Source organism: Dromaius novaehollandiae, chromosome 1 (assembly GCF_036370855.1).
Source record: "Dromaius novaehollandiae isolate bDroNov1 chromosome 1, bDroNov1.hap1, whole genome shotgun sequence".
In the NCBI taxonomy this organism is placed as follows: Eukaryota; Metazoa; Chordata; class Aves; order Casuariiformes; family Dromaiidae; genus Dromaius; species Dromaius novaehollandiae.
This window is the reverse complement of record NC_088098.1, coordinates 153,439,331-153,465,177: the sequence shown is the minus strand read 5'-3', so window position 1 is coordinate 153,465,177 and position 25,847 is coordinate 153,439,331. Positions and strand designations below refer to the sequence as shown.

The window sequence follows — 25,847 nt, the reverse complement described above, 5'->3', positions numbered from 1 at the left end:
GATGCCCAAGTGGCACTGGTAGTGCTCAACTGGCCGGTTAACAGCTCCTTACTGCTCTGACTTGGGTGCCTGCTCCTGCTTAAAATGTCACTACCTACCATTGTATTTTATGTGACTAATTTAATATAGTGTCACTAACAGAATACTTGATATTAGCATCCAACTAGCTTACATACATACCCACAAATCATACCTGTGAATCATTACTGCCTCCTGGCTGAGACCAGATGGCCTGATAATGAGATGCTTTGATCAGTGGATTGGGGATGGGTGACTGCCCAAACCTGTTTGCCAGGACTGTTGCAGTGTTTGTCCTTAGCAATTGGAGAATATGGCTGCTGCTGGTGTACAGGACATAACAGGATTTAGAGAGATTCTTGGGGCTGGGACAGAGACACCTATGATGAGCTACAGCAGAACAGAGGTGACAGGTTCAGAACAGACATCTGTGTTTCATGCTGAGCAAAAAGAGTGTTTCTTGCTTTGCTTATGTCCGTAGCCAGATGGATCTGATAGCGACAGAGCCTCCTCTGAGGAAGGGCATGTGCTGGACCCTGTTTCAGCCCTCATCAGGGTGAGCCACGTTTTGGCTTGTATAGCTGCTGGATCCAAGGCAATTTCATTAGCTGCCTCTTGCTACTGCTCTCCACAAGGAAGTCTCTCTCTCTCTCTCTCTTCCTCCCCATTGTATCCACCCAGCAGGGCAAGGAGACTGGAGGTGTTTTGAGGAGGGTACCTTGAAGATGAGAGACTTGCCTTCTACCATGACATAGGTTTCTACTTTCAGGGTAAGCCTTTCTCTGTGCCAGTTCCTGGGATGCCCGTTTCCTCAGCAGAGCTCAGGCCTAGATTGTCAGATACCCTCATGTGGCATACCATTGTCCTAAAATATGTTTTCCATGTATGGACACAATTATTACACCCCTTACTCAACCATGGCCTGCATCCTGTCTCTGAAGGGTGCAGTGGTTCATGTCTCTCACTGATGAATCTGAAAGGAAATGCCAAAAAAGTCCTGGCCACTTCTCTCAGTATTTTTCTTAGAACCACCATGTTTTATTATTTGAGTAAAAAGCAAATACCATACTCTCATATACAGGAATCTGCTAATAAAAACAAAGGAGAGAAAAGAAGCTACTGAGATTCTCTCAAATTGCAAAGCAGAGGGCCCTGAGAATCTTTCACACAGCTCCACTGTCCTTCACAAATGGTTACATAGAACAAGCTTTTAGGAACAGGTTTTTTATTCTGTTTGTTTTTTTCCCCAGTTCTATCACTTGCTTTAATATGAGTCTTTACTTCTTCCTGCAAACTTTACCTCATGTTGCAGTTAAGGGACATGCCAGTAGAGCCACAGGATGTGATCAAGGAGTCAGTTCAGCTTTGATGGAAATGAGAATCCCTCCTTGATTTCATGCAGTAGGAATAAAATATGTATATGGAGGGCCAGCAGGAAAATCCACTTCACAGATGAGAAGGAGCCTGTGAAAGAGCAAGTGCTCTGGAGGGGGAGGAGGTCTTCGTAGATCTGTCTAGGAAAGAAGAGGGAAAGACACGAGGCCATCAGCTAGTTGCTAATGCAAAGAGGCTACAGCAAAATGTGAAGGACTGGGGTGTCTGGTGTTCAAGTGGAAGAAGAGGAGATCATAACTATATGCTCTGCTCTTCAGGGTATCTCTGTTTTGGAGTCCTGCCAGTGTTTCTGTAACAGATGCTAGGGAAGCACCAGCAGTCTTTTTCCAAGGGAAGAAGATTAAAATAGCTCTGTAATGCTGGCCAAAAAGTTCACTCCAGATACGCTCTCCTCTCGTTCTGTCTGCTACTTGATTTTTGTAGTATTGGTATTATGCTGGAAAACAGAAAGCTACTAAACTGTCAAGTCACTTGTATTAGAACCAGTTTCTGCTCCAATCCCCTCTGTACTGAGCTGATATATTGTTGTCTTTTGTGCTCAACAGGTACCACTGTCCCAAATTGCTTTCAGTGCTGCACCTCCTCCTCAGATCCTGTACAACCCTGCCCAGCAGATCCTGACATATGCTGGGTTTTGTCCTTCTGCAGCAACTATTTCTACGTATCCATCCTACCCATTACCCCTTCAGGTACAGTACAAAACAGCACCCTTACTCCATCAGAAAACCATGAGCTGCTCCTCAGTGTGAAGTCTGCAGTGGTAGATCTTGGCTCCTGTGGAGTTTGGAAAGAGACAGGGTCATACAGAATTTGGCAGAAAAGTTTACACACCTTACTGTTTATATGTAGAGACATAAACAGATTGGGGCTCTTCAGGTAGAAGGAAGACAAGAAAGGGGAGGAAATAAGGGGTCTATGAAGTCAGGAGTGATATGGAAAGGACTGTGGCTGTATATCACTGATGATTTCTCGGTGCACAAAATTTTGGTAGCCCCAGTAAAGCTACAAGGCAGCAAGATAAGCCAGAAATAGGAAGGGCTTTTACACACCAAAGAACACTCAAATGCCACAGGATGTTGTGGAAGAATGTAAATGAGGGGTTGGGGACTTAGTGCATCAGTTGCTATTTAAAACAGTGCTTCGGGTATTACCTGCAGCCTGAAAGTCTCCAAATGGCTGCCAGCCACAAGTACCAACAGGGGCTCAACAGAAGATAGAGCCCTTCTTTTAGACTTCCCCTAGGCATCTATTACTGACTACTGCTGAGACACAGGTACAGAGCTGGCTAGACCTTGGCCTGATCTGCTACAGCAATTGATGGAGTCTGGTCAGCCTTACAGTTGAGGCTGGCCTGAAGGCAGAATGGAAAGTTGCCGGATCTACGTTTCTCTCTCCTTGCGGGACGGGATATAACATGAGTCGAGTCAGCTCTGCTTTGCGTCTTTCAGAATGATAAAGCACAAGCTGTACTCTGAGCTTGCACTGACTCCAGCTGGACTAGAAGGGCAATGAGTTGTGCTGAAGATGGTGTTTGCTTTCTTCACCCCAGTAGCCCGGTGATGAGGGAACATATGTAGGTGACGAGAGGGCCCTTGACCTTCCTTTGCCAGTGAGGTTCAAACCTCCATCTCCTGTTCCTATCCCAGCAGGGCCTGGAATGGCTCCAGTGGAGAAAGCACCATTCCTACCACCAGTCTCATTGGAGCTGTGTTATGGTGGTCACACCAAATGCTAAGACTCTGCAATCTCTGTGCCAGGGTACTTGTCTGGGAGGGGGGTGACCCAGGGACTGTTTTTGATGTTAATCACAGAAAATATGGCGGCAGCCCCAGGAGGAGGGGCTTGCCTATGTGGGAGGAGGACTGTGTTCAAGTTCTCTACCTCTTCATCTGCAAGATCAGGGTTCCTCATGTGCTTTCTCTTCCTGGCCGTTTTGCATTCGTTCCTGGATTGTGATGCACTGCAACAGGCAAGAGAAGGAGAGTTCCCACACCTGCAACCAGCCTGGCCAGACAGTAGGGCAGTCTCCTGGCTGGTGGGTTTGTAACCCTTTGGGCTGAGACAGAACAGCTCAGACACAGACAACAGCTCTGACCTACAGGGCTAGCACCACTGCCACCCCCAGCTCATACCGAAGAGTAAGCCCTGCTCTGTCCCTTGAACCCGTTGTTCACCTAGCTCCCCCCCTGCCCAATATTCAGGTGTCTGCACCTAATCAGAGTCTGTATTCTGCACCAGGGGCTGGAACACATATGTTCTGCAGGCCTGAGCAGGCCCTTTTCTCTCCTTCACCCAGCTAGGCCGCCAATAGTGCTCCTGTGCCATGCCGGGGCATGGTGCCTGGCACAGCTGACATCAGTCACCTCCATGACTGTATTTGGCTGGTGCTGCAAAAAGCAGATGGATTGAAGTGAAGAACATAGGGATGAGCTGTAAATAACTAAATACACTGAAACTCTACAGCAATCATAGGAGTTCTAGTAAGGATGTTTAATTCAACCTAATGGCTTCTTTTTCTTTGACTGTGTAGTGCTAGACCAACAGGTATTGCATGTTTTGTAACACTTTTTAACTGAAAACACTGCACATTTAACATGGACTAGCTGTGGTCCACCTACCCCCATCTGTATCTGGACTATATCTGTTCTGAGTAAACAACTGATGAGCTTGAGCTCTGAGACACGGTCATCCGCATCAGGGGATTGTTAGCCTGTGCCTGATACGGGTTTGGCCCAGACCATCTAACAGTGTTCCCACACACACAGGTTAGGAGACAGGAAGGATCATGGACCATTCCCAGTAGGTCATTTACATACAGTCACATTGACTTGGTGGCAAGAGTTCACCTGTAGGGAAGTGGTACATGCTGTGCCAGCTGGCCTCATGGCCAGAGAACAGCCCTTGGGTGCATCTTACTCATTAATATAAATTGGGCCAGGCACTTTTGGAGACCATTAGTTGAGAGGCAAAAAAGGCACACTCAGGGAATCTTTCTTTGTTTATTTTTAGCTGAAAAGCTGTGCTGTTCTGCAGAGTTCAGTTAGCACATAGCCAAGAGTAGAGAGAAAAGGGAATTAAAAACAGAGGAAAGAAAGAATTAAGCTGAAGAGATGCATGTAAGTAATTGTAAGGATTGATTTTAACTGTTTAGTCCTGCATCCACAGAGAAACAGAAATACATCATTATATTCACCCCAAATTCTTAACATTCTTTTCTTCTTAAAATTCTTTGCATTCCAAAATAAACTCAGTTATTCTCTTTTTTTTTAATTTTTTTTACTTTTTCTAAAAGGTGTGTTCATTTGTCTTCTCTCCCCTTCATAACAGAGGAAGACATCACCAGCTAGCTCCAAGCCAGGAGAGGTTAGCAACAAGCACTGGGTTCCAAAAGGGAAAGCTCTTAATCCCTTTCCTGGGAAAAAAAAAAAAAAAAAAAAAAGAGCAGACAGCCTTCCTGCATGAGCTAATTATGTTGTATTTCAGAGAGAAATAATTACTGCATTAGTATAATGGAATAGTTATATAAGTAGGAAAAAAACCCCTCATAATAAACTTACATTTACCCTTTTGTAATTTTAACTAAGAAGCATGCCTGATTTGGACCAGCCAGATCCTTAAATGTCATATACTTTATTACTTGAGAGCTGTGGACTGAATCCGCAGGGCTGGAGGCTTTCATAACCCACCTAATTGCTCCAAGCAGTGCACAACTGTGGAGTTCAGGTGTTCACAGCCCCTGCTCAGTTGTTCCTGACCCTTAAGGCAACTGCATACTTCAGGGTCCAGGATTCACCTGGCTAGACATAAATGCTGTTGGCATCTAGGTGTCTAGCGCTGTGTGACATGACATCTGATCATACCTAGACCCTGCTGCTGCCCTGGGAGGGCCCAGGGCCTGCAGCCCCTGTGTCATGTCTGTGTGGATGCCTGGGATACCTGAGAGCATCCTAAAAGGACTAGACACTTAAACACAGGCAACTGAATGGAGCTCTGGGTGTCTGCAGTGTAGGTGTCTCCACCTGAGCTGGTCTACCCTTCAAGTCCACAGAGCGAGCTAGGCAATTCTCACACATGGATAATCTCAGCCTAAAGAAGATCTATGAAGTGAGCAACACAAATGCACCCCAAAAGGCCTTTCCACTGACTAGGGGTGGGATTCAATTCCTACATGTCACTATGCTGTGAGCTTAAATATCTGTGCTGTTGAGCCATTAATTTAGGCATCAAAATCTGAAGCTGAACCCTGTCCTGGAATGCAATTCAGTTGCCTAAAGATAGGGCATCTGAGACGGCCTCATGTTTCCAAGACATCCACACAGGGCCCAAGGTCTACACCAGACTGACACATATCCCTGGTCATGGAGGTCTGGCAGGGCACTCTCGGGCATTTCAAAAGCATGAAGTTTTTGCTTCCGGGTAGGCCAAGAGCCACCTGTGCCTTGGTAGTCGCTGAGTCACTGAAACCTGTGTGGTCCCCAGAGGTGTGCCAGAGCCTCAGCTCCTGGGGCATTCTCAGGGCAGCCGTTCTGGCACAGGCCCTGCCCAGGTGGCGGTGGTGCTGTGCGTGTTGTTGGCCAGCCTCAGCACGCAACACCATGAGCATGGCAATGTGCACCATGTGCATGTGACGCCCACGTGGAGGCTGGCATCTCACCTTCAGGCCTCATCTCGTTTCTAATAACCGAATTGTACAGCAAAATGGGCCCTGAGACGCAACTCTCTCTCTGGCCAGCATTCCCTTGGGCCAGTAAAGGGCCATTGTTGCTCCTCCCAGGAACGCATCCCACCCCCCAGGCCTGGGTTAGTCTGGCTTGTAGCACTCCCAGGGGATATACACTGCCCCAAGTTGCATTAGCTCAGAGTATGAACCTTAATATTCACCTGATGCTCCCACCACGGACCAGACTGGTTCCTGGTCCCCTGCTGCATCCAGTGTCTCACTGAATAACTGTTTTCTGGAAAGGGGCAAAGAAAGTCTTAAAAAAAAAAAATCACATAGCTGCTGGTAGGAGCACTTTAGTTTACGTCATACTTCCTTGTACACAAGCAGAAATCAGAAAAATGCGAAAAAGAAAAAGGTGACTACAGGAATTCATTTTGACAAAGATGTAAGCCAGCATTGCTTTTATTTACCATGGCATGCACTAACACTACTACTTTTGATTTACTGGTACAGTTCAGTTGTAAGTAGGCTTGGTAATGAGCCTGCCAAGTGGTCAGGTAAATGAAAAAACTGTGCAGGGGCTGCTGCTGATGCCAGTAGTAAAGGTTGTGCCAATCCTTCCTGCCAAAGAAGAACGCATTACAGAAGCAGTTCCAGGCAGACGGACGGAAATGGTGGCTGCAGTTTGCAGTGGAGAGGGTAGGGAAGTAACAGCAAAAAAAAAACCCAAGCCCCAGCTACTGCTCTTAGAGCTGACCTGTATGTCAGGCCTGTAAGTAAATATACCTGCACTGTCTCCAGGAGAGTTACAGGGCATGAACAACCTTCCCGTCACAAAGTCCCCATTCTCACACAGTGACCCTGCTGGCAATCATCCTGCAGCACAGACGCAGGACAACACTCTCTTCTCTGATGGGTTTGACTCCCAGGGCTGTGCCCTCCTCAGCCAGACCCCCATGGAGAAGCCGGCAACGCGGCATGGGGAACACCAGCCCTGAGAGGCCACAGGCTAAGTACCAGCCTTGGTACTGGTGCTCTAGATGAGGACTACTATTTTTTTTTTTTTTTTTTTTTTTGCATGGTAAGTACCCAAGACAGCCCTGTTTACTTGCCCGGATTTTTCATTTCCCTTGAAATAGATCCATGATTACTATTCTTTGTTTTTTTTTAAATTCCAGGCTCTTTAGGCCTGAACCTGAGGGGAGCTGAGCGCACAACTCTGCTGATGAATCCCATGGACTGGCATATGTTGGCACATGAGGGGAGGAGTGAAATCCTGGCCCTCTAAAATCAATGGCAAAACTTGGTTTAAAGTAGTGGTGGGATTTTATCCAGAACATTAGTCCCTAGATGCATCCTTTTGTTTTTAACAAACTCTGCTTGTTACTGAACATGGGCTGCTTCCTAAAGTCTATCTATTTTTGGTGCCTCTTTCAGCCAAACCCCATTATAACTGAGACAGCCAAAGTGAAAGACTTACAGGGGGACACATGCCTACATATAAAATTTTCTCTTAAGAGGAGTCTGCATTTGGCACAGCAATAAGACCTTGCATTTATGCAAGTACTGTAACTCTGAGACAATTTAATCTTCACAGTGATGCCTGGAAACTAGCAGCTACACGTAATCTAATCAGCCAAGCAGGTACAGTGAGTCACCTGGGAAGCCAGAGCAGCTTTTGCTGCAGAAATTCCTCTTCTGTTCTATTGCCTAGCTGTATGCACAATGCCTATTAAAAATCACTTGGTTGCAGATGTAATCTGTCTTGTTTCACTACATTACTGTAACTGCTATACTTAAGCACATGCTTTAATACTCCAGTGAGTGTTGTGCTGCAATGCATGAGAAATTTAACTATCATCAGGCTTATTTATAATATGTACATGGTAGACACTTAACTCAGAGCTGCAAATGGGGTTGTAATCCTTTATTGAAGAAGGTATTTTTCTTTGTCTATATACAGCCTGCCAGCAATTTTCCAGGAACATCATCTACTGACATTTCTTTATCAGAAGAAACTCAGCCTCCATCTCAGTCCAGCTCCAGCTACGGTCTTCCCCCCAATGCTCCGCCCCTCTATGCACCGACTTACTTCTTGCCTGGAGAAAAGCCCCCACCATATGCACCATAGAACAAAGGATTTATTTTAAGTAGTTGGTAGGCTCCTTTCGTTTTTAAGTCTTGAGTTTTGGAAACTCTGTGCAGTCTGATCAAGGATCCCACAGAGTGTGTTACGGCCACTCTGCTTTAATCCATATCTCACTGTGAGCTGAGCAGAATCCTGGAAGTGTAAGGGCAGGCACATCACCGCAGGGGTTACCAGTCGCCACTCAGTTTGCCTGCAGTCAACTGCAGTATTGCTTTCTAGCTAACATGAGTGAGTTTTTTCCTTCTCCATATACTGCAGGGCAACTTTTCTTCATGCAGAGAAAGGAAGAAAACACTCTGCATATGTGTTCTGTTTTCATAAGCCAATATAGAGGGGTTTTAGTCTGTGTTGTCTGAGTACGTAGTTTGGAGTTCTGAGTCAATCACTCTGCATAGGAAGAGACGAGATGTTTGTTTCCTTGTAGTATTTATTTAATAACCCTTTTTTGGTGAAAGTGTTGTACCAATAAAAAAAAGTGTGGTGACTATTTTACAATAAAATTTACTGTGTATATTTGTATTGTACCTAAGGCTGTGTAAAGACAGGAAAACTGAAGAACAGAGGGAAAGTATCCTACCAAGTACTTCCCTCTTTCAAGTTCCAAACACAAAGGTTAATTTTATTGAGACTATTTTACCTGAATTGTGTCACATCAGTGTGCTAAAGATGCAATTTTGAAACAGAGATTTAATCTATTTTTTTTAGTGTTGGAATTTATTCCTGTGCAGTCAAAACCACTGCATGTTGATCCCAGCTATTTATTTAAACTGATCAAGACCTGGTCCAGTAATTTTACAACCACTGAAACAGAACTGATGAGTGGTCAGTGTTCTTTTCCACTGTTTTTTTTTTATTTTCTCCTGAGAGTTAAAAATACTTTGACAAGGCTAAGCAGAAACACCTTCAAAAGTACCATCTACAGGAATGAAGTCTTACCTCCAGCATGCCCTCCTCGTCATGCATCACATTAGCAGGCATCCCTCTTAGCATGGGGCTGCTGTATTTCATGACAGGAGTGGCTACACAAGAATGAAAACCCATCAGATCACTGTATCCCTTCACTACTTTCTGCTCCCAGAGGAAGGGTGGAGCTGCATGCCCTATACATCTTGCAGTCTAGACAGGAATGAAGCTATAGAAATTTCTTCAAAGGCCATAGAGCAGAACAGGGAAAGGAACATATTTCTCATTAACTTTTAAAGCAGCTGCTTCATATTATGAAATAAAAAAACCCTATATAAACAAAACCAACCTACTTGACAGTTTCCTTTGAAAGGAAGTGACACCACCAAACCAGCTGAAAATAGAGCAATAATTGGAATGATTGTCCATTTACATAATACTTTCCACCTTTCAAGAAATTTCTTTTAATTCATGGGCCGTACCTCTATTTATAGAAAGCAGATTCAGTATTAATACACATAAAAATCAGAGGTTAGTTTATATGGACGAAAAAATCTCTTTGTTCAATTAAGAACATTTTTCTAGGATGCTAAGTTTTAGGCCACTGATATCAACAAAGTGACCTATATGAAGCTGGTAAGAGAAACAAAAGTCAGAGAGGAGTCATCATATTTTTAGTTTAAACATGAATTTAACCAATCCAAAATGCTTAGTTCTGTGCAAGTGTATGCTGTAAACAGTACACATCACCCTGATCATGCGCTTAATGGAAATGCACGTTTATTTCTTTCTGCTTACTATGAATACTACCAGGGGAGCCACCCATGTTCACTTTGGTGACTCAAAGTCTGGAACAGACTTGCTCCCTTTGAGTTGAGCACCTAGACTGCTTCCAAAACAAAAATAAAATCAACATTTCCCTTGGGCTGAAGCACAGTGATTGAGGAGGAATGGAGAGGCTATGTTTATCACTTTTTTCTTCTTCTCAAAATGGTATATAGAAGCAGCTGCCTCCAGTGTGCCACGGCTGTAGTGTATTAAGAACAATCCAGCTTGATGCAAAACAAGCCCCCCTTTCTGTAATTCTCCAGTTTACAAAGTCTGAACTTCTAATTACATTTTGGATTAGGGTTCTTTGTGGTCTGTACACAGTATTTATGCATACATGCACACATGTGCACAGTCCTAGAGCAAGTTTTGCTCTGAAAGGACTATAATTCCACTTTTTTTAACAATTTAATTCACATAATACTAAGTCTGAAACTGCAGAGTACTACCCTGTACCACAGGATTCACATTTCCAGTATCCAGTATAATTCTGGCCTCATAAATATTACCACTTACATTAACACAAAGGTCAGACATATCTGTGATTCATTTATGCCACATAGTATTTTGGGGGGAACTACCACAGAAAGTACACGAAAATGCCAGACACAAGACTATTTTGCTAGCATGCCTCCTCTGCAAAGAACAAAGTCTAACACAGGGTTTGTTTCATCTACTTAGTTTAAAAAATGCTAGGTGTCTTCCAAGCTTGTGCTGTTTTCATAAGACCTACTCCAAGCTGAAAAGATGGGAGATGTATTTTAGAAAAGAACTACAATAACAAGGAAAAACAAACAGAAAACAAAGCACCACAGTGGGGAAATACTGTTAACCACAATGCCTTCTATTTATGCTCTCACTGAAAATATTAAACTGACATTTTCTAGGTTCTCCATCATATCACAAGTTGATCCAGAGTCATTGACTCTTAACTCTGAGTGATAACTTGACTTCCCTTGCTAAAAAGAAAGGGAAAAAAAAAGGAAAAAAGGAAAAGAAAAGAAAGAAAAAACAGAAAGCAAAACCCCATACTCATGGATTTCTCTTGAGTGCACACTCCACCAGTAAGCCTGTCCCTTTATATTACTGTCTAGTTAGCAAATATCCCTTCAAACTTTATATCTGGTCATACCTGAGTGTGAAGAGTCTTCTGAGAGGTCCTTCTGCAAGTGTAAAAGAGTGGGGTGGCTGAAAGTGATAAAGCACTCTGGTCTTTTCTGCCCTGCAGTGTAAATGCTGACTGGTTTGGTCATGATACGGAGCCATGACATCCTGCTGTCTACTGGCTAAGACAGTAGTTGCCTTTTCTCTGCTAAAAAAACAGTGATCCTTACCAGGAAAGATGTTTGAGGTATTCTTCCCCATCTTCCATCCTTTCCTCTGGGACAGTTCCATCTCCACAGCTTGGTCACAGGTGTTGGCTTATGTGTGGATTGTTAAATTAATCCGTCATCTCTGTATTTGACTAGGCAAAACATTACATAGAATAACTAGGAAGAATTTATAAAAGACTTTGTAGTATTAGACCTTTTCCATATCAATCATCTGAAGCACAGGATATCCTTAGCCACTCAGTATCAGGATTTCCACCACAAGAATATACCACAAGAATATGCATGCCTCTCGGTTCATTGCTCTATTTTGATGGAAGATAAGGACCAAATAAAGCAAGATTTCAAGTGCCTCTAAGCAGGATAAGCAAAGCCCACCCCAGCTTCACAAGGAAACTCATGCTGTTAGCTCAAAAGTTAAATGCACTTTATGGCTCTACAACCTTTCCTGAGTAAACCCATGTGCATATTCTCACCACACTGCAATTCAGGCTGGCTAACTTGCACAGTCTCAAACCTCAGTGCTCCCATTAGGCTCACAGTGAGTGAGCCAATGCAAAAAGCAAGCAGCAAAAAAATGTCATCACCACATAATATTCCCCAGTTCTTGACACCTCATCATTTGCTTCAGTGGTTATTGACACAAGATCCATATGGCTTTCAACTTATTGAGTCTTTTCTTCTAATTGTTTCCTGCTGATCCAAGTTTGTTTTCCATTTTCTGTTGACCAAGAGTGGTACCAAAAAAAGAAACTGTAATAGTAATAATAGCAGCAACCATTTGCACTCTAGCCTGAAGGATATACAATACTGGCATAAGCATGTAAAAATAACCTCCAAACAAGAAGAAAACAGGAAAAAAACTTCCCATCAGTATTGTCTCCACCTCAGGCAGAGCCTGACTCATAATCCCCAAGTTTCAGAATAAAAAATAATCTCAGCACAGGTAAATTAAAAAGTTGTATGTAAATATTTTATTCTCTCATATTTTGTAAATCAGAAAGCAGTGTTTGGTAATAAAAAATAATACAGCATTATTATTTTTCTTCCAGTCCACACTCATATATTACCAGGTTTTCCACATTACAGATAAAACTGTCTCTTACAGTCTGAATATAACATTCATTTTAGGAATATTCTGTACTTTTGGCTTATTTAATATTAGTCTTCTGAACTATTTACAAATATATTACAACCTTTAAACCTCAAAGCAAAGGAGTATTTCATTTATCAATCTGACATAAGGATCAGTAGCTCCTACATAACTTCAGTGTTTAAGAGAAACTATACACGCAGTGCAGTAGGTCTGAATAATTTATATCTTTGAAAAAAAAGAAAAGCATTGAAAGTTTCTGAATATAAAACTTTCGCATTGCAGTGGTACCTACTGACCCGCCTCAACTGGAGGACAAGAATGTGATGTGATGTCACTGTGCTTGTAAAGAGCCTCATCTAAGTCCAGTGCCTTGTTACTCAGCTTCACAGTCATGCAGCCGTGGTAGAACGCAGTGACCGGAGTTGAAGTGACAGGAACGTCTGGGCAAAAGGGGAGACAAACATTTCTGAGGGCCCATTTTGAATAAACACCTGCCCCACCATACTCAGATGATCACAACTTTCCTAAATTTAAATTCTCCTCTTTCCCACTCCAGGAGTTCTTCCTTCCCCCGACCCCTCACAGGAATGTGAGAGCGCACTTCCAGACATAGGAAGAACGCCTTCTGCTTTCCCACATAACAACCCATTCTCCCAGGCTGAACCCTTGGCTGCTCTGCATCTGTGCTAGGCCTCCAATACTGATGAAACTGCTGCTGCACAGCAGCACAGCTTCACACCTGCCACACTATGAACACTGTGTTCACACTGCTTTCCATCCCGCTCTTTTCTCCCTCTCCATCTCTGAACCCTCTATTTTCATCTTTAATGGAACTGCTAAACCTTCCTCTAATGATCAGTCCTATTGTTTCAAAATATTTGCGGAAAGATTATAGGAAGAACTTAATGACAGGAAGGCCCTCTCCATACACAGAATCTACCATTTGCTGCAGTCTTTACTGTTCTGCGATTATGCTATATATCAGCACAAGGAGGTTCCTGGCATTCATCAGAAAGGTGCTGGAAGACATCAACTGAGTTGATAAGACCAACGAGAATAATTTTTTTGCTAGGGAAATCCACTGGTAAAATCCTTCTAACCAGTTTCAGGGGCAGAAAACAAACAGCAATGAGAAGACTAGAAGTTGTTAATCAGTCTTATTACTAACTTCTGTAGCATCAGATACACATTGACCTTAAACAGAGAAACAAAAACGCATGTAGTAAAACATAACATGAACATTTAAATGAACTGTCTGTCCTTTAACCTTCCCCGAAGGCTATTAGTTTATTTACAACCCAAAGCCAACCCAGTCAAGCTGGTTGTGCAATGGAAAGCAATGAATGTCTCAGAGATTATTTAATCTCAGAGTGATTCAGGTAGCTAAATAAACCCCTTATCTCTACACTGAAGCAAGGACAAATTGAACAATAGGTTCTCCTGTTAGTCTGAGATTATATGTAATTTAAAAGGTCCTGCCTGGGGATGTGCAGGGCCAAATTCAAAGCTAATGTAAGCAAACACAGCTCACACTGAGGACAGAGACTCTGGGACTGCAGAGAGAGAAAGAGTGTTTGTGGGGTATTTGTACGCCACAGCAAGAAACTATAAATTCTTCAGCTTCCTTAGCATCATACAGGAATGGCGTGGTACTTGCTTAAACAAATGATTTCATCTCTTTCATATTTCTTTCTCTGCTTACCAAATTTTACCTGTTCAAGAGAACTGGACTCATACTGAAGGAGTGGGCATCAATGTTATAGTACATGAATGTAAAATAAACTTTGACCTCCGAAATTGGCAGTGTTGGCTTAATGGCTTGAACACTCATTTAAGGGATCATGCAGATTGTTGTTACATGTGCTACAGGGATTACTGAAGTGTGTGGACTTTGAGATGGATTTGTAAGATGCTATCGAAAAAAAGATTTTTCTTAGTATTATAATTGTAAATCAGGTCAAGTATTTATTTTTCTGTTATGACTAGGAATGGATTTTTCTCAGAAATGTGGTTCTATAAAGACTCAAAAGTCTTGTTTCAAGTCTCATTCACCTGGTTGGTATACACATTGCCTGGAGAAATACCTATGTACCATGTAAAATTAAGTAATTTAGGATTAACCAGGACTCAAAATACCACAGAAAAGGTAGCAAATGCATACATGTTCCCTCTTACCTCTTAAAACTCTAAATATTTCTTCCATGTCTGCAATATTATCTACACTTAATATGGGACATATTGCATATTTCAACCCTGGATTCTTTCTTTATTCATCACAAATAGAAATAAGAGATTAAGTGCAACTTTGTTTTTTCCAAAGGGTAAGAAAGCAGGGAAAAAACAAAATCAACCTAATGTTATCAAAATCTGAATGAGCCAACGGAGATTGCCCAGCTCAATTCAATCTGACTTTTTGGTATAGCTATTTAACCCAGAGTGAAGAATTCAATCAAACTGCTAAAATCTTTATTCATTTGGCAAACTGACAAGATTTCTCAGTGCAAGCAGTGCAAGCATTGGGTTTCTCTCAATGGCAAAAGCAGACGACAGGCAGAAATTTCTGTTGCTGAGTGGATCAGATCAAAGGGTGAAAGGAGCTAAATACAGAGAAGCTATAGAAGCAACTTCTTTACTGTGAGGGTGACAGAGCACTGGCCCAGGTTGCCCAGAGAGGTTGTGGATTCCACTTCCTTGGAGATATTCAAAAGCTGTACAGACACAATCCTGGGCAACATGCTTTAGGTGATCCTGCTTGAGCAGGGGGGTTGGACCAGATGATCTTTAAAGGTCCCTTCCAACCTCAACCATTCTGTGATTCTGTGAAAACCTAAAAATTGTGGTAGTCCCTTGCTTGTGCACTAAGTACCCCTGTTGGGAGGAAATGTGTTATTGATTGTGGACTGGTGTGATCAGTTCAAGGAGAACGTCAGCCAGGGAGAATCACCACACAGGGCTTCCCAAGCTTCAGTCAAAACTGTGTGAAGCCGCTGGAACTAGTCATTTTATGGAAGAACCTATACACTAGGAGATCATGTAGATCTAGGAGTCAGACTGTAAGAATTTAGAGACAAAAGGGCAGAAAACCTTACGTGCATGTTTGAGAGTCTGAGGAGCAGGTGTTGTGCACTATGGCATGAAACATTTAGCACTCAAAACAGCTTCCTGGGCAGACTCTGAGACTTCCTATAAAAACTGAAGGCATATACAAAGACTTCAGTGGAGCATAGATGAGAACTGAGATTGCCCCAGGAGGAGCACTTAAGATAAGGACATAATACCCATGCATTCTCATGTAATGGACATTCACGTATCCCTGCAGAAGCCTATGGCACAGCTCCTATGGATTTTACAGGTTTAAGACAATGACCCTGCATATAGCTACTCTTCAGAAAAATCATTCCCTACTGCTGACCAAACAAAACCCCCTCTTTCTGTTTTTGCCTCCAGCTGTCCTCAGAAGGACACAATCATTCAAAAAAAAAAAAAAATTTCAAGGGTAAGCCTGCTCAAGAAGAAACAGAGAAAGAGGCTCCTAGGTTGAATGAACACAGACAATATTTCCTGACTGCCAGCTCAGCAAGGTGAGTTGGAGTCTGTATTCTGTGCTGCAAACCTGGATGCTCACCTGGCAATCCTCCCACGTATGTCTTCACCATTGATTGCAAAGAGTTCTCCAAGATGGACAGGCTGTCCTCTAGCTCAGAGGTACTTAATTCACTTTCTCCAGCTTTCCCATCCACACTCAAGGATAACTGATCCTTCTTGAGGAGGATGTCCACAGAGTGTTCCCTCTCATTGCAGAGATTGATTGCCAATCTGGACACAACCATGTTCTCCAAGGCCAAAATGACAAACTGAACAGCAGAAGACAGAAGAAAAAGAGAGGGAGCTGAAACATAGCTATCCAGAGCTACCCAGGGCCAGGATGAGCCCACTGTGGCCTTATTTACAAAGATTTTGCAGAGCCATCAGAGAATTGCCCTTATTATTATTGCTGATCATGCTCTGAGCTCATTTGCGTAGAGGCAAAACCACTGAACCAGTGGGACTGATTCTTCATTACAGCAAGACCACTTTCCTCTCAAAGGGAGTTCTTAGCATGTCTTAAAGAGCTTGTTATACTGAACTGGAACTAAACAGAGTGAGTCTCAGCTGCTTTCGTGTAAGTGAAAGTTGGCTCATGGGCTTTAGTGGAATTACTCCTGATTTACACTCACGTAATGGCAGAATCTAGCCCTGTTTTATGAATATTATTAAATGAGTAGCTTTTACTCGGTTATAACTGGCCTTTCACAGCATGCGAAGTAACATCTAAGTCTGTTCCTTAACTACCTTGGGACTATTACTGATGGGTTCCAGAGATTGTAAATTCTTTGCTTATGGCATTATATGCCAGAAAAATGTAACAAAATATGCTTGGATTCAAGAGACCAGTTGCATCTTTTACCCAGATCACATCTGCAAAGATCTCCCATGTGGCCCTTAGTATGTATCCATTACAAGCAGAACTTCAGTGCCAGCCAAGCATCTCAGTCTCAACCCATGTTCTGAATTGGTTAGCGCGAATAAGTACACAGAGTGGCAAGCAGCAAATGTGATGACTGTTTTTTGAAAATAATCTGAGTTCCTGGGAAATAGCAAAGCGTCTTCTTTGGAAAAAATACTTAAGTCTGTACCTGTTGTTTAAGTTTCTTTGTGGAGTGATAGTCAATCAAAGATAGCGATAAAGGGACAGATGCTTCTTCTGTAACCAGAGCAAAGAGCACGCCAGTATCTGTCGCTGGTTGAATCACAGCATTTACTTCTATTTTCCAGTTTGTCTTGGTTTCATTTCCAGAAGAAGGTTGCACTACAGGAAAAGAAATGTGTGGCAAGGCAAACATAGGACAACAGGTCAAATTTACGGTAAGCAGTGTAATTTCTGCCCGGAGGAGAGGATAGACGGGATGAGCATATGGAGAGATTGCTACATTTCTTTTACTCAAAAAATGCCAGGGCATGTGAACATATAATCAGAAAAGAAAAGAAAATGGCATCAGCTTTGTCTTGTTACCTTCCACATTCTGCTGTCTTTCAAGTCAAAAATGACAAGGTTAAGCTTTTTAATCACAAAGAGATTCATATTCCCACGGCTGCCAATCCATCATATTCAAAGAACTGCTGCAAGATAGGACACCCAAGTTTTACATCTTTCTTGACTGTCAAAAGATGATTGAGGGATCTAAGTCCAAATCTGACACACAAGAAACACTTCTACAAAAGCCTATATTAAACTGAAAAAGGATATAAGCAGACCATATTGATCACCTAGTCACTACCTAATCATCAATTATCAAATGCTTGGGATGTTTTATCTCACTTGCCCGACTCTGAATTAAAAACTTGTTGGAATCCTTCTTACTGAGCCAATACCCTTGGAATTTAACAAGTGATGCTGGCTACAAAGAAAGATTTCCATACTGTTTCTGTGACCAATAAATAAGTTCTTCATAAAGCTTACTGCTACAGAACCCCTCCAAAAGAGGATTATTGTTTGTAGGAAAAAAAAAAAGAATATAAATGTGCAGGTGCTGAGGGCACATTTGTGCTGAATGTTCTCAACTGCACTTTAGACGCTGCATTGTCTCCACTTTGCAGCTTTTGAATCTACGTGGTAAACAAGATGACAGACACCTGATACTCCCTAATTTACAGTGGCACAGCAGAAAAATCCACATAATGCTGCACAGAAGGCTTCTGGAGAGGAGGACTTCTACACAGAACTAAAATAGATGGTTGGCACTTGTAATGGTTTAAAAGTACTGACAGTTAATCACACATATAAACACACAGAATAATCTAGAACAAAGAAAAGGTGTCCTTCTGAGTGCTAAATTAGTATGGTCAAGCTCGGTTTGAAACTTGCTATTATTGTATCTAGGCCAATTTCATGCAGCTTGTAGCCATGAAAAGCTTAGTGTGTTTGTCCCAAGCGCAACAAGTATCACACAATGATTAAAAGTAAATTTGATCTCTGGTATTTTGCTACAGACAATATTGATTTTCTGTCCATCCTAAACCCAAGATACAGCATTATGGCCTGCAGCTGTCCTTATTTAGGTGAAAACACTGGAACGCGCTGGATCCAGCTACAGTGTTTATGGAGGGACTGTGAAGCCACTAACAATGCAGATGAGCTGGAGCATATGCTAGCCCAGATGTCAAATTGCTGAAGCCACACAGAGAGAAGCTAATCAGTGCTGGTCATATTCGCACTGGTTCTAACTAGCATACATAGGCCTTCCTTTGTTGTGAACCACAAGTTCAGCCATTCTTTTTCCATCCATAGCTGCCAGTCTTTTCAGCACCAAGCACTGAGGCTGGCATACATGCAAGTTTTAAACTGTTTGTTTTTGCTCTACCAAGTATGTCTCATATGACAGGACAACAGCTTAGAAATTAAAAAAGTACTTACTGTAACTAAGATTAAATACAGCAAAACCTCGGCCAGGATAGAAGGATCCTCGTCCTGCTACAGAAAAGCACTGCATCTTGTCATTCATCTTTATGGTCTCCTGGATAGTGGTATCCTCCCCATTCAGCCAGTTCCATGCCCGCATGCAGCCATCCAGCCGAGGGTTTATCTAGGAAGATAATGCAGTATCTTGCACCTTAAACTGCTATTCAGTGAATAAGTGATTCCAGGTGCAGAGGAATCATATAAGACTGAGTTATATTATGATATCAAATGCAAAAAGAAATCATGTCAACATGTTACCAGTATGTAACCCAGCTGGTTGCAACTCCAATCCTGCAGCCCCAAGCAAATAAGCAGTATTCCGCAGGAACCTCCCAAGATCAACTTGCCTCCACAGGACTGAAGTGCGCTAGTAGCTAAGACAGGCCCCAAGCTGGTTGTATTGATTCTGTTAGCCATTTCTACATGCTACACATCATTATGGCATGTACTTCTAAAGCTTTGAAGCCAAAGCTTTTCAACACCCATAATTCTGTATTGCAAATATTGGATGCTAACTTGAGGTAAAAAAATCATACTTTGTGCCATTGCAAACAGCCTTCATGACACACAGCATGTTGGACCTGGCCATGGTATAAGTTGCCATATTCTGGCTTAAGGGAGGGGTGCCTGAGCCACAAGATGCGCACTCTGTACTCTGTACACATCTTGTTTGCTCCAGCTTCTAGTGATGTTATCCTATACCCAAATGTTAGCACTAAAAGTGAGACAGTTTGTAAGGAGAAGGCTCCTTGTAAATCCTCTAAATCAGCAACATTATCCCCAATTAACTGAGGCAGGGAAAGAGTAAGTGTCCAAGCCAGGATACAAACCTCAGAAGTGTTTGGGTCTCAGTCCTGTGTTCAGACCACACCCCTAGTTTAATGTTTCAGACAAGCAGTGGCCCTGAATGACTTCTTGTGAGGAACAGAAGCCTCCCTCAGCTGCTGCATTCCCAGTCACGGAGCCACAAGCTTGTCACCTCATTTAAAAATAAAGAGATGCCAATCTTGGTTTGAAGGTGCCAGCTGTGTGTGTGGTAGACATTCAAAACAGATTGAGCAGTAGCTATTTCAGAAATATAGCAATCAGCCAATCTCACCTAGAGTGCCTTTTATTTCTACACTCTACTTATTTGAACTCGGGGGAAATAAAGAGAAAAGAGTCGTCTTTTTCCTTGGATCTTACTAAACAGAGACAGAAAAAGCAAGCAGTGGCAAAAGTACAGCATGATATACATGAAGCACAAATTTCAGTCACAATGCAAAAAGCACCCCCAACACTGCTCCAAGATCCAGCGGGCACTACCATCTCCTCACACAGCTGTGACACACCCACTGACACACCTGGGCCACTTCGAAGCCCGCATGATCGCTATTAGTTCTCAGGGCTCCACCACATGCCCCGGTTCTGCTGTGTCCTAATTCTGCAGGCCAAGGGTGGAATAGATATCACCCAAGCTTATCCATTGAAAAATCAAGAGTCTCACCTTTGCTACTGGCTTAGGCTCCCTCTATAGTCAGTGGAGAGAAATGCGTATCCAGAAGGTGATAACTCCGCCCATTTCAGGGCAGGCTGAACTGCTCTCATGAAGAACCTACATTACCCCAAAAGAAGATGAAATCAAGCCCTTCACGCATGCAACACAACCCAAATGATCATGCTATACTTACGGGTAGAACAAGGTCCTTTGTTTTGAAAGGAATGCCTCCTACTGTCAAATTCAGCTGATACAGTCCTTTGTGTAGAGTAAACAGGTCCCCTGAGACAGCTATCTTCATGACTGCATCCCTGTTGACCTTTATAACCAAACTTTTCTCAAGCTCTTCAACAGAGATCTGAAGAAGTAAAATTGTAAATAGAAAAATTCAGTATAAAAAGAATTTAATATCTGCAGTCTCAATTAAAGACAGATACCACTACTGAAATCTCCAAGATGGAGAAATATTTTCTGTTCCTGAGCCTCTTTATTTACCAAAGTAAAATTCCATCTTGATTATGTAAGTCTTTATAAAGAAACATGGAGCTGCCTAGGCAAAGAGAGCCTAGCTACTTGAAAACAGCTAGAAGAAAATATATAAGTGGATTAACTACTTGACGTTTGTAAGCTGCTAAATAACAGTCTATGCAAAGTTTAAATGCAGTAACAAGTTATTAATGAGTAACTTCCTATTGCAGCTGCATGTGAAAGGAAAAGCTGGAAAGACAGATAAGAGTCCTTTGTTGGACCAGTGAAGGATAACACAGAAGCTTTCCAGCCACAGTAAGTCTAATCTTTAAATATGACCACTGAAAAAATGAACAGGAGAAGATGGCATATTTGAGAGGGTAATAAAAATCTGTAATAGGCAATAATTTTTGTTTCAAAAGGTCTATGTAAGTTTTACCTCTGCTTCTCTGAAGAGCTACTTTTAGGAAGAGTCTGTCACCACTGAAATTTCAAAAATTTGTCATAATCTTTACTGAACTGCTATACTTGGGGTATCGCACTTGCACAAAGAACTGCCACAGGTGCCTCATTGCAAAATAAGAGCCCAGGCTGCACAGAGAAACACTGTAAAGCAGCCACCTGTAGGTAGGGAGAGCAGGAAGTCAGGCACAAACCTGGTCTGTAAGACCCTGCTTAACAGTGACATGGATTCTGCTACACACAGGACATTCCGGGGCCGTAGAGGAAAGCAACCTCTTTCTTCTTGTAGGGAAGAAGAGAGTAGTAGCTATTTCATAATCTTCACCACAGCACTCCTCCTTCCCACTACATGACAAATGCTTACTCTTCATCTGTAAAGGTCTATTCCCTGGGACACCCAGATATCTGATTTAAAACCTCCATCACTCAACCACTGTATAGAACCAAATATCTCATCAACAAGTCTAGCAGCTATTTAGACTTGTTCTTCCCTCACCCTGCTAAGCAGGTCAGGTCATGAGCACCCTTCTCTTTGCATTTTGAGAATAACTGTCCAAAGATTGTTTCCATCAGCCAAGCTGAGCAACTTTTCTGTGGATGTAATGTAAAGAACGACAGGGTTGAGCATATTTAAACTTTGACACTCTCCTTGGATCATCGTCTTCAGCAATGAAGATTAAGGGGATTTGATAGTTGAAAAGATTATTAACAGAATATCAACCTTTTTCCTTCTCATTCCAGTACAGCCTGGTTTATATTGTTAAAACACTGTTTACATCTGAACGGTTCCTCCGTGCTGTATCCTGTAGGACATGAATTTACTTGTCTTAAGTTTGCCTGTTTAAAGTAGCATCTACACTACCTCACTGTGTTCAATGGAGGCACATAAGCCAGTTTCAAATAGTCTTTTTTTGGGTATTGGCAGGCTGTGAAGTCTACTCAATAAGCTGGGAACATTAGCATGTGATCAGGTCCTGGCAGCCACGGCCAAACCAGTTTAGGTACAGTAGCTGTCTAGCTAAAACCTCATTTGGGCGCCTCTAGCCTGTGCTGTGGTCACCGTTATCTCAGTGCACAGGGGTACAGAATGCCACAAGTTGCTGGCACGGACCGTCTCCCTGCTCCTAGAAGAGACCACAGGCAGCCATGGAACACACAGGAGTGGAGGATGTGGAAAAGCTGGCTGGAGCAATGCCCCCGCTGTATTTCCTCTATGAATAAAACCTTCAACTTCCAGGGCGACAAGTGCTTCTAAAATGTTATTAAATAATATAAAAAGTATTAACATATAGATCTTAATTATATTTTTAAAAAATTAGTCTGAGTTCTTAGCTGCTTCTGATCATTAAAATAAAAAAAACCCAAATCAGTGGAAACTTTCATAGCAGAAGGGGTTAATCCCCATGGAAGCTCTGGAGAAATTCCAATTTAGGAAATTAAGTTCTGCCTACTTCACACTGCCCTCGGGCAGTTTCAGCTGTGATTCCTTATATTCAAAGCTCAATTGCTGGTGCACCACCATCACCAAAAGGGGAAGCATTTCAGCAGGGTGCAGACTGCTGTAATTCCCTCCTCCTGTTGTAAGGCTTAACCAGTTACTGCTGTCAGATAGTATGCTCTGAGACTTTCAGGTGGTCAGTTCTAGTAGCTTAGCACTCCCATACAGCTTAGCCATATGGGCAGTCAGTTTTGTGTTTCAATTTCATGCTCTGTATAACTCATGGTGCACAGGAGCCTGTCTGCTTTTTGCTGGAAAGCAAGTGGACAGCACTGAAAAGGGATTAGACTAGAGACAGCTGCAGGGTTAAAGCCAAATATGAATCTACTTATGATTGCTTTACATTCAGCTCTGACATTTAACAGTGCAGGTAGTTGATTATTTTTGCTAACTATACTGTCCTCATATCAGCACTAAACATTGAAAATAACACAAAATGCTGATTCTTTTTTTGGAAATGCAACACAAACGGAAGGCAAATGTACCATCATCAATTCACACATGTCACTTTGTTCAGCTGCATTGCACGTAAGTAACTGCATGAACAGTTTTTCCTGAGGCTTGATTGTTTGTGTTTTCAATGCTGGGAATGATCAGCTGAAAATAGATTAGGAGACGTTAACATCAGAGAATACATCTAGGTAGGAATGTTGGCCTTAAGTTTTGACAACGTCTTAATATTTCCACAAAATTGGGCAACTTCTGTTCAAGAGACCAAAAGACATATGATGCTGGTGGCTTTTTGATATGTTTTGCTTTTAAACAGAAACTGACTTTTCATCTGCTGAAAGTTATATAGTAAAATTACTATTTTCTCACAACACCTATAAAGTTCCCACCAGGATCCAAAATCCACTGTTCCAGGCCTTACCAAAACTAAGGGCTTGATCCAATGCACACTGAAGTCCAGAGTAAAGCCCCGCAACTGCATTTAATGAGCCTGAGTTACGACCTCTGAAGGTTGTTTGGATTGTACTTCACAGAATATGAGGTTGAAAAGTACACAGAAGTCCATACTTCAAACAACACGTGTGGCTACATGTTTCATAAAAGGAGCCAGGTAAAAGTGCGTAACACTTCCTCGAAAGGATTTCCAAAATTAAAAACCATGCCAGACAGAGGAAGAGGAGAAATCAAGGAAGGGAAGAATGAGGGGATCATGTTTATAGTTGCATGGCTCATCCATACAGATTAAAGGGTATTCAGAGATAGGGGCAACATTGACTGTTAAGCAGTAAAGAAAAAGAATACCTGCAGGGTGGAGGCAAGGGGTAAGAAAATGGAGCAGAGAAAGGAGAAACCAAGGACTAAGAGGACCCCAGTGACACAAGCTGCATCCCAAATCTCAGAGGTGAGTGAACCATGAAGTCAAGAGACTAAAGGTTCCTTCCTATTACTGCTTTTCCTCTGTAGTTAAATCCTTCTGCCTTCAGCAAGCATCAGGCACAACATTAATAATTTAACTTTGGGAGACAGCTGCACCACCACAGCTACAGCCATTGACTTCAGTGCCAAGCAAGCACTCCTGTGCCAGCACTGCATGGTTCTCTGTCCTCTGCTCATGCCGCACTACATCTTTTGGCAGCTGCAAGGCCCTGCCCAGCCTACGCTGATGGCAGCACTGCTGATGGCAGTGGCAGCAACATGACACCTCTGCCCCTCTTCGGTGTGGCTGCTCTCTTCTAACATCACCCAGGGCAGGTGCTGCTGTCACAGCATCTGCAGCTCGGTCTGCACTGTCCCCAGAAGTTGCGCGGAGTCTTGAAAAAGAGTTTCCAGTGGATTTATACAACATCTAAAAAAAACCACGCACAGCAAGTACCTGCTGGAGCAAGCAGTCTGATCTCAAACAGGCAATTTCTTGGTGACAGTGGTACATGGGGATAAGACCCCTGCCACAGTTGAATGGCAGGAGACTGGCAATTGTGCTTATCGCCTAAAGATGATATTTACTTTTATCATATTGCCTTCTCTGCCTGCAGAAAGCAAACACAGCTTTTGCACTGTTTACCCTGTAATTCCTATGTGTTTGAGCATGTCTGTATTACTTAAAGAAAGAAAATGAATTCCAGACATGTCCCTCAAAACTGATATGGGAAAGTTTGTAGTTACTTCACAGAGAGGTCTGGCACTTAACAATTATGTTACGCTCCTATGTTAAATGGTTTAACCGGACAATAACTGTTTTATGTGACTGCCAAATCAGCCTAATGGCATCAGTTCCACTTTTTACTTCTTCCTTCACAACTCTAAAGGCCAAGCCATACCAGCCTCCCCTTGCAGGCAATTACAGATCACTGTATTTCAGATTAGCAGAACAAATCTTTAATTTAGTAAGAACTGGCTTGAGGCTATTCCTACCTGTAAAGATGCATCACATTTTACATTTTACCTGTAGCTTCACTGAACCTCTACGACTCTCCATCTGGAATCTAAAATTATTTGTTTCAGTGACAGTAAGGAACTGAATTAAACATCACTTCATGTGCTGGAAATATTATCAAATGTCAGCAGTTGACAATACATGCACTCGAGGACTTAATCTAACTGTTCATTAGGAAAAAAAAAATCTACCTTTTTTTTTAACATACAATTCTGAATTTTTTTATACTAAAAAAAGTTTAAAACAGAATTCCACAGTTACCAATATCTGTGTTTCTCTCATAAGTAAGTTAACTCAGAACCTCCCACCCATTTCCCAAAACACATCAACTTAACTAACAGTCAAAAGCTTCAACAGTAAAAATAAAGTATGCAAAAATGAAAGTGTGGAGGGGAAAGGCACAAGTGAGAAGATGCATATATAAAATGCTAACCTATTAAAGATTATACTGAAGGAGGTTTTAGTGATCCTGTCACAAACAGTAACAGCCAAGTATATGATACTTCCCTAATCATCAGAAGACATTCTGAGATAGTGTTAAGAATATGAATCCATACAAGCTCTGAAATGGAGCACATCATCTTGTGAGATTGCTGGGATTATGTTTTTAGTAAGCAGAGATCCATATGTTTTCTAATAGACTATGTCTTTACACAGGACTTTACATGGATTATTTG

At 42.2% G+C, this 25,847-nt stretch overlaps 2 protein-coding genes and 1 long non-coding RNA gene across 7 annotated transcripts in view; 1 reads left to right on the top strand and 2 right to left on the bottom strand.

Moving 5' to 3' along the window:
* Positions 1–8,744, top strand: part of TMEM255B (transmembrane protein 255B) — an 82,607-nt gene extending 73,863 nt beyond the window's left edge. For 3 of the 4 annotated variants that reach the window (XM_064503684.1, XM_026096963.2, XM_064503695.1), the window contains 2 exons: positions 1,959–2,102; positions 8,040–8,744. In XM_064503684.1, the coding sequence (XP_064359754.1) occupies positions 1,959–2,102; positions 8,040–8,207 (312 nt within the window). In that variant the 3' untranslated portion in view covers positions 8,208–8,744. Of the gene's footprint in view, positions 1–1,958; positions 2,103–7,254 lie in introns of all 4 variants that reach the window. The other variant, XM_064503690.1, reaches the window with a different exon arrangement.
* LOC135325605 (uncharacterized) lies at positions 1,033–5,957 on the bottom strand. 2 transcript variants are annotated; one of them, XR_010386472.1, is made up of 4 exons: positions 4,694–5,957; positions 3,295–3,800; positions 2,128–2,187; positions 1,033–1,532 (listed from the first exon to the last, which is right to left on the bottom strand). It is a non-coding gene; the product is annotated as an uncharacterized LOC135325605 (long non-coding RNA). The 2 variants fall into 2 exon arrangements; XR_010386466.1 differs by having other exon boundaries at positions 3,295–5,957.
* Positions 8,745–12,234: 3,490 nt separating the features above from the next.
* The window catches only part of GAS6 (growth arrest specific 6), a 44,295-nt gene continuing 30,682 nt past the window's right edge, over positions 12,235–25,847 (bottom strand). Inside the window, exons 11-15 of the mRNA XM_026096961.2 lie at positions 20,553–20,717; positions 18,838–19,006; positions 17,060–17,232; positions 16,009–16,237; positions 12,235–12,823 (exon numbers count right to left, since the gene is read on the bottom strand). Coding sequence (XP_025952746.1) covers positions 12,672–12,823; positions 16,009–16,237; positions 17,060–17,232; positions 18,838–19,006; positions 20,553–20,717 — 888 coding nt within the window. The 3' untranslated portion in view covers positions 12,235–12,671. The remainder of the gene's footprint in view (positions 12,824–16,008; positions 16,238–17,059; positions 17,233–18,837; positions 19,007–20,552; positions 20,718–25,847) is intronic.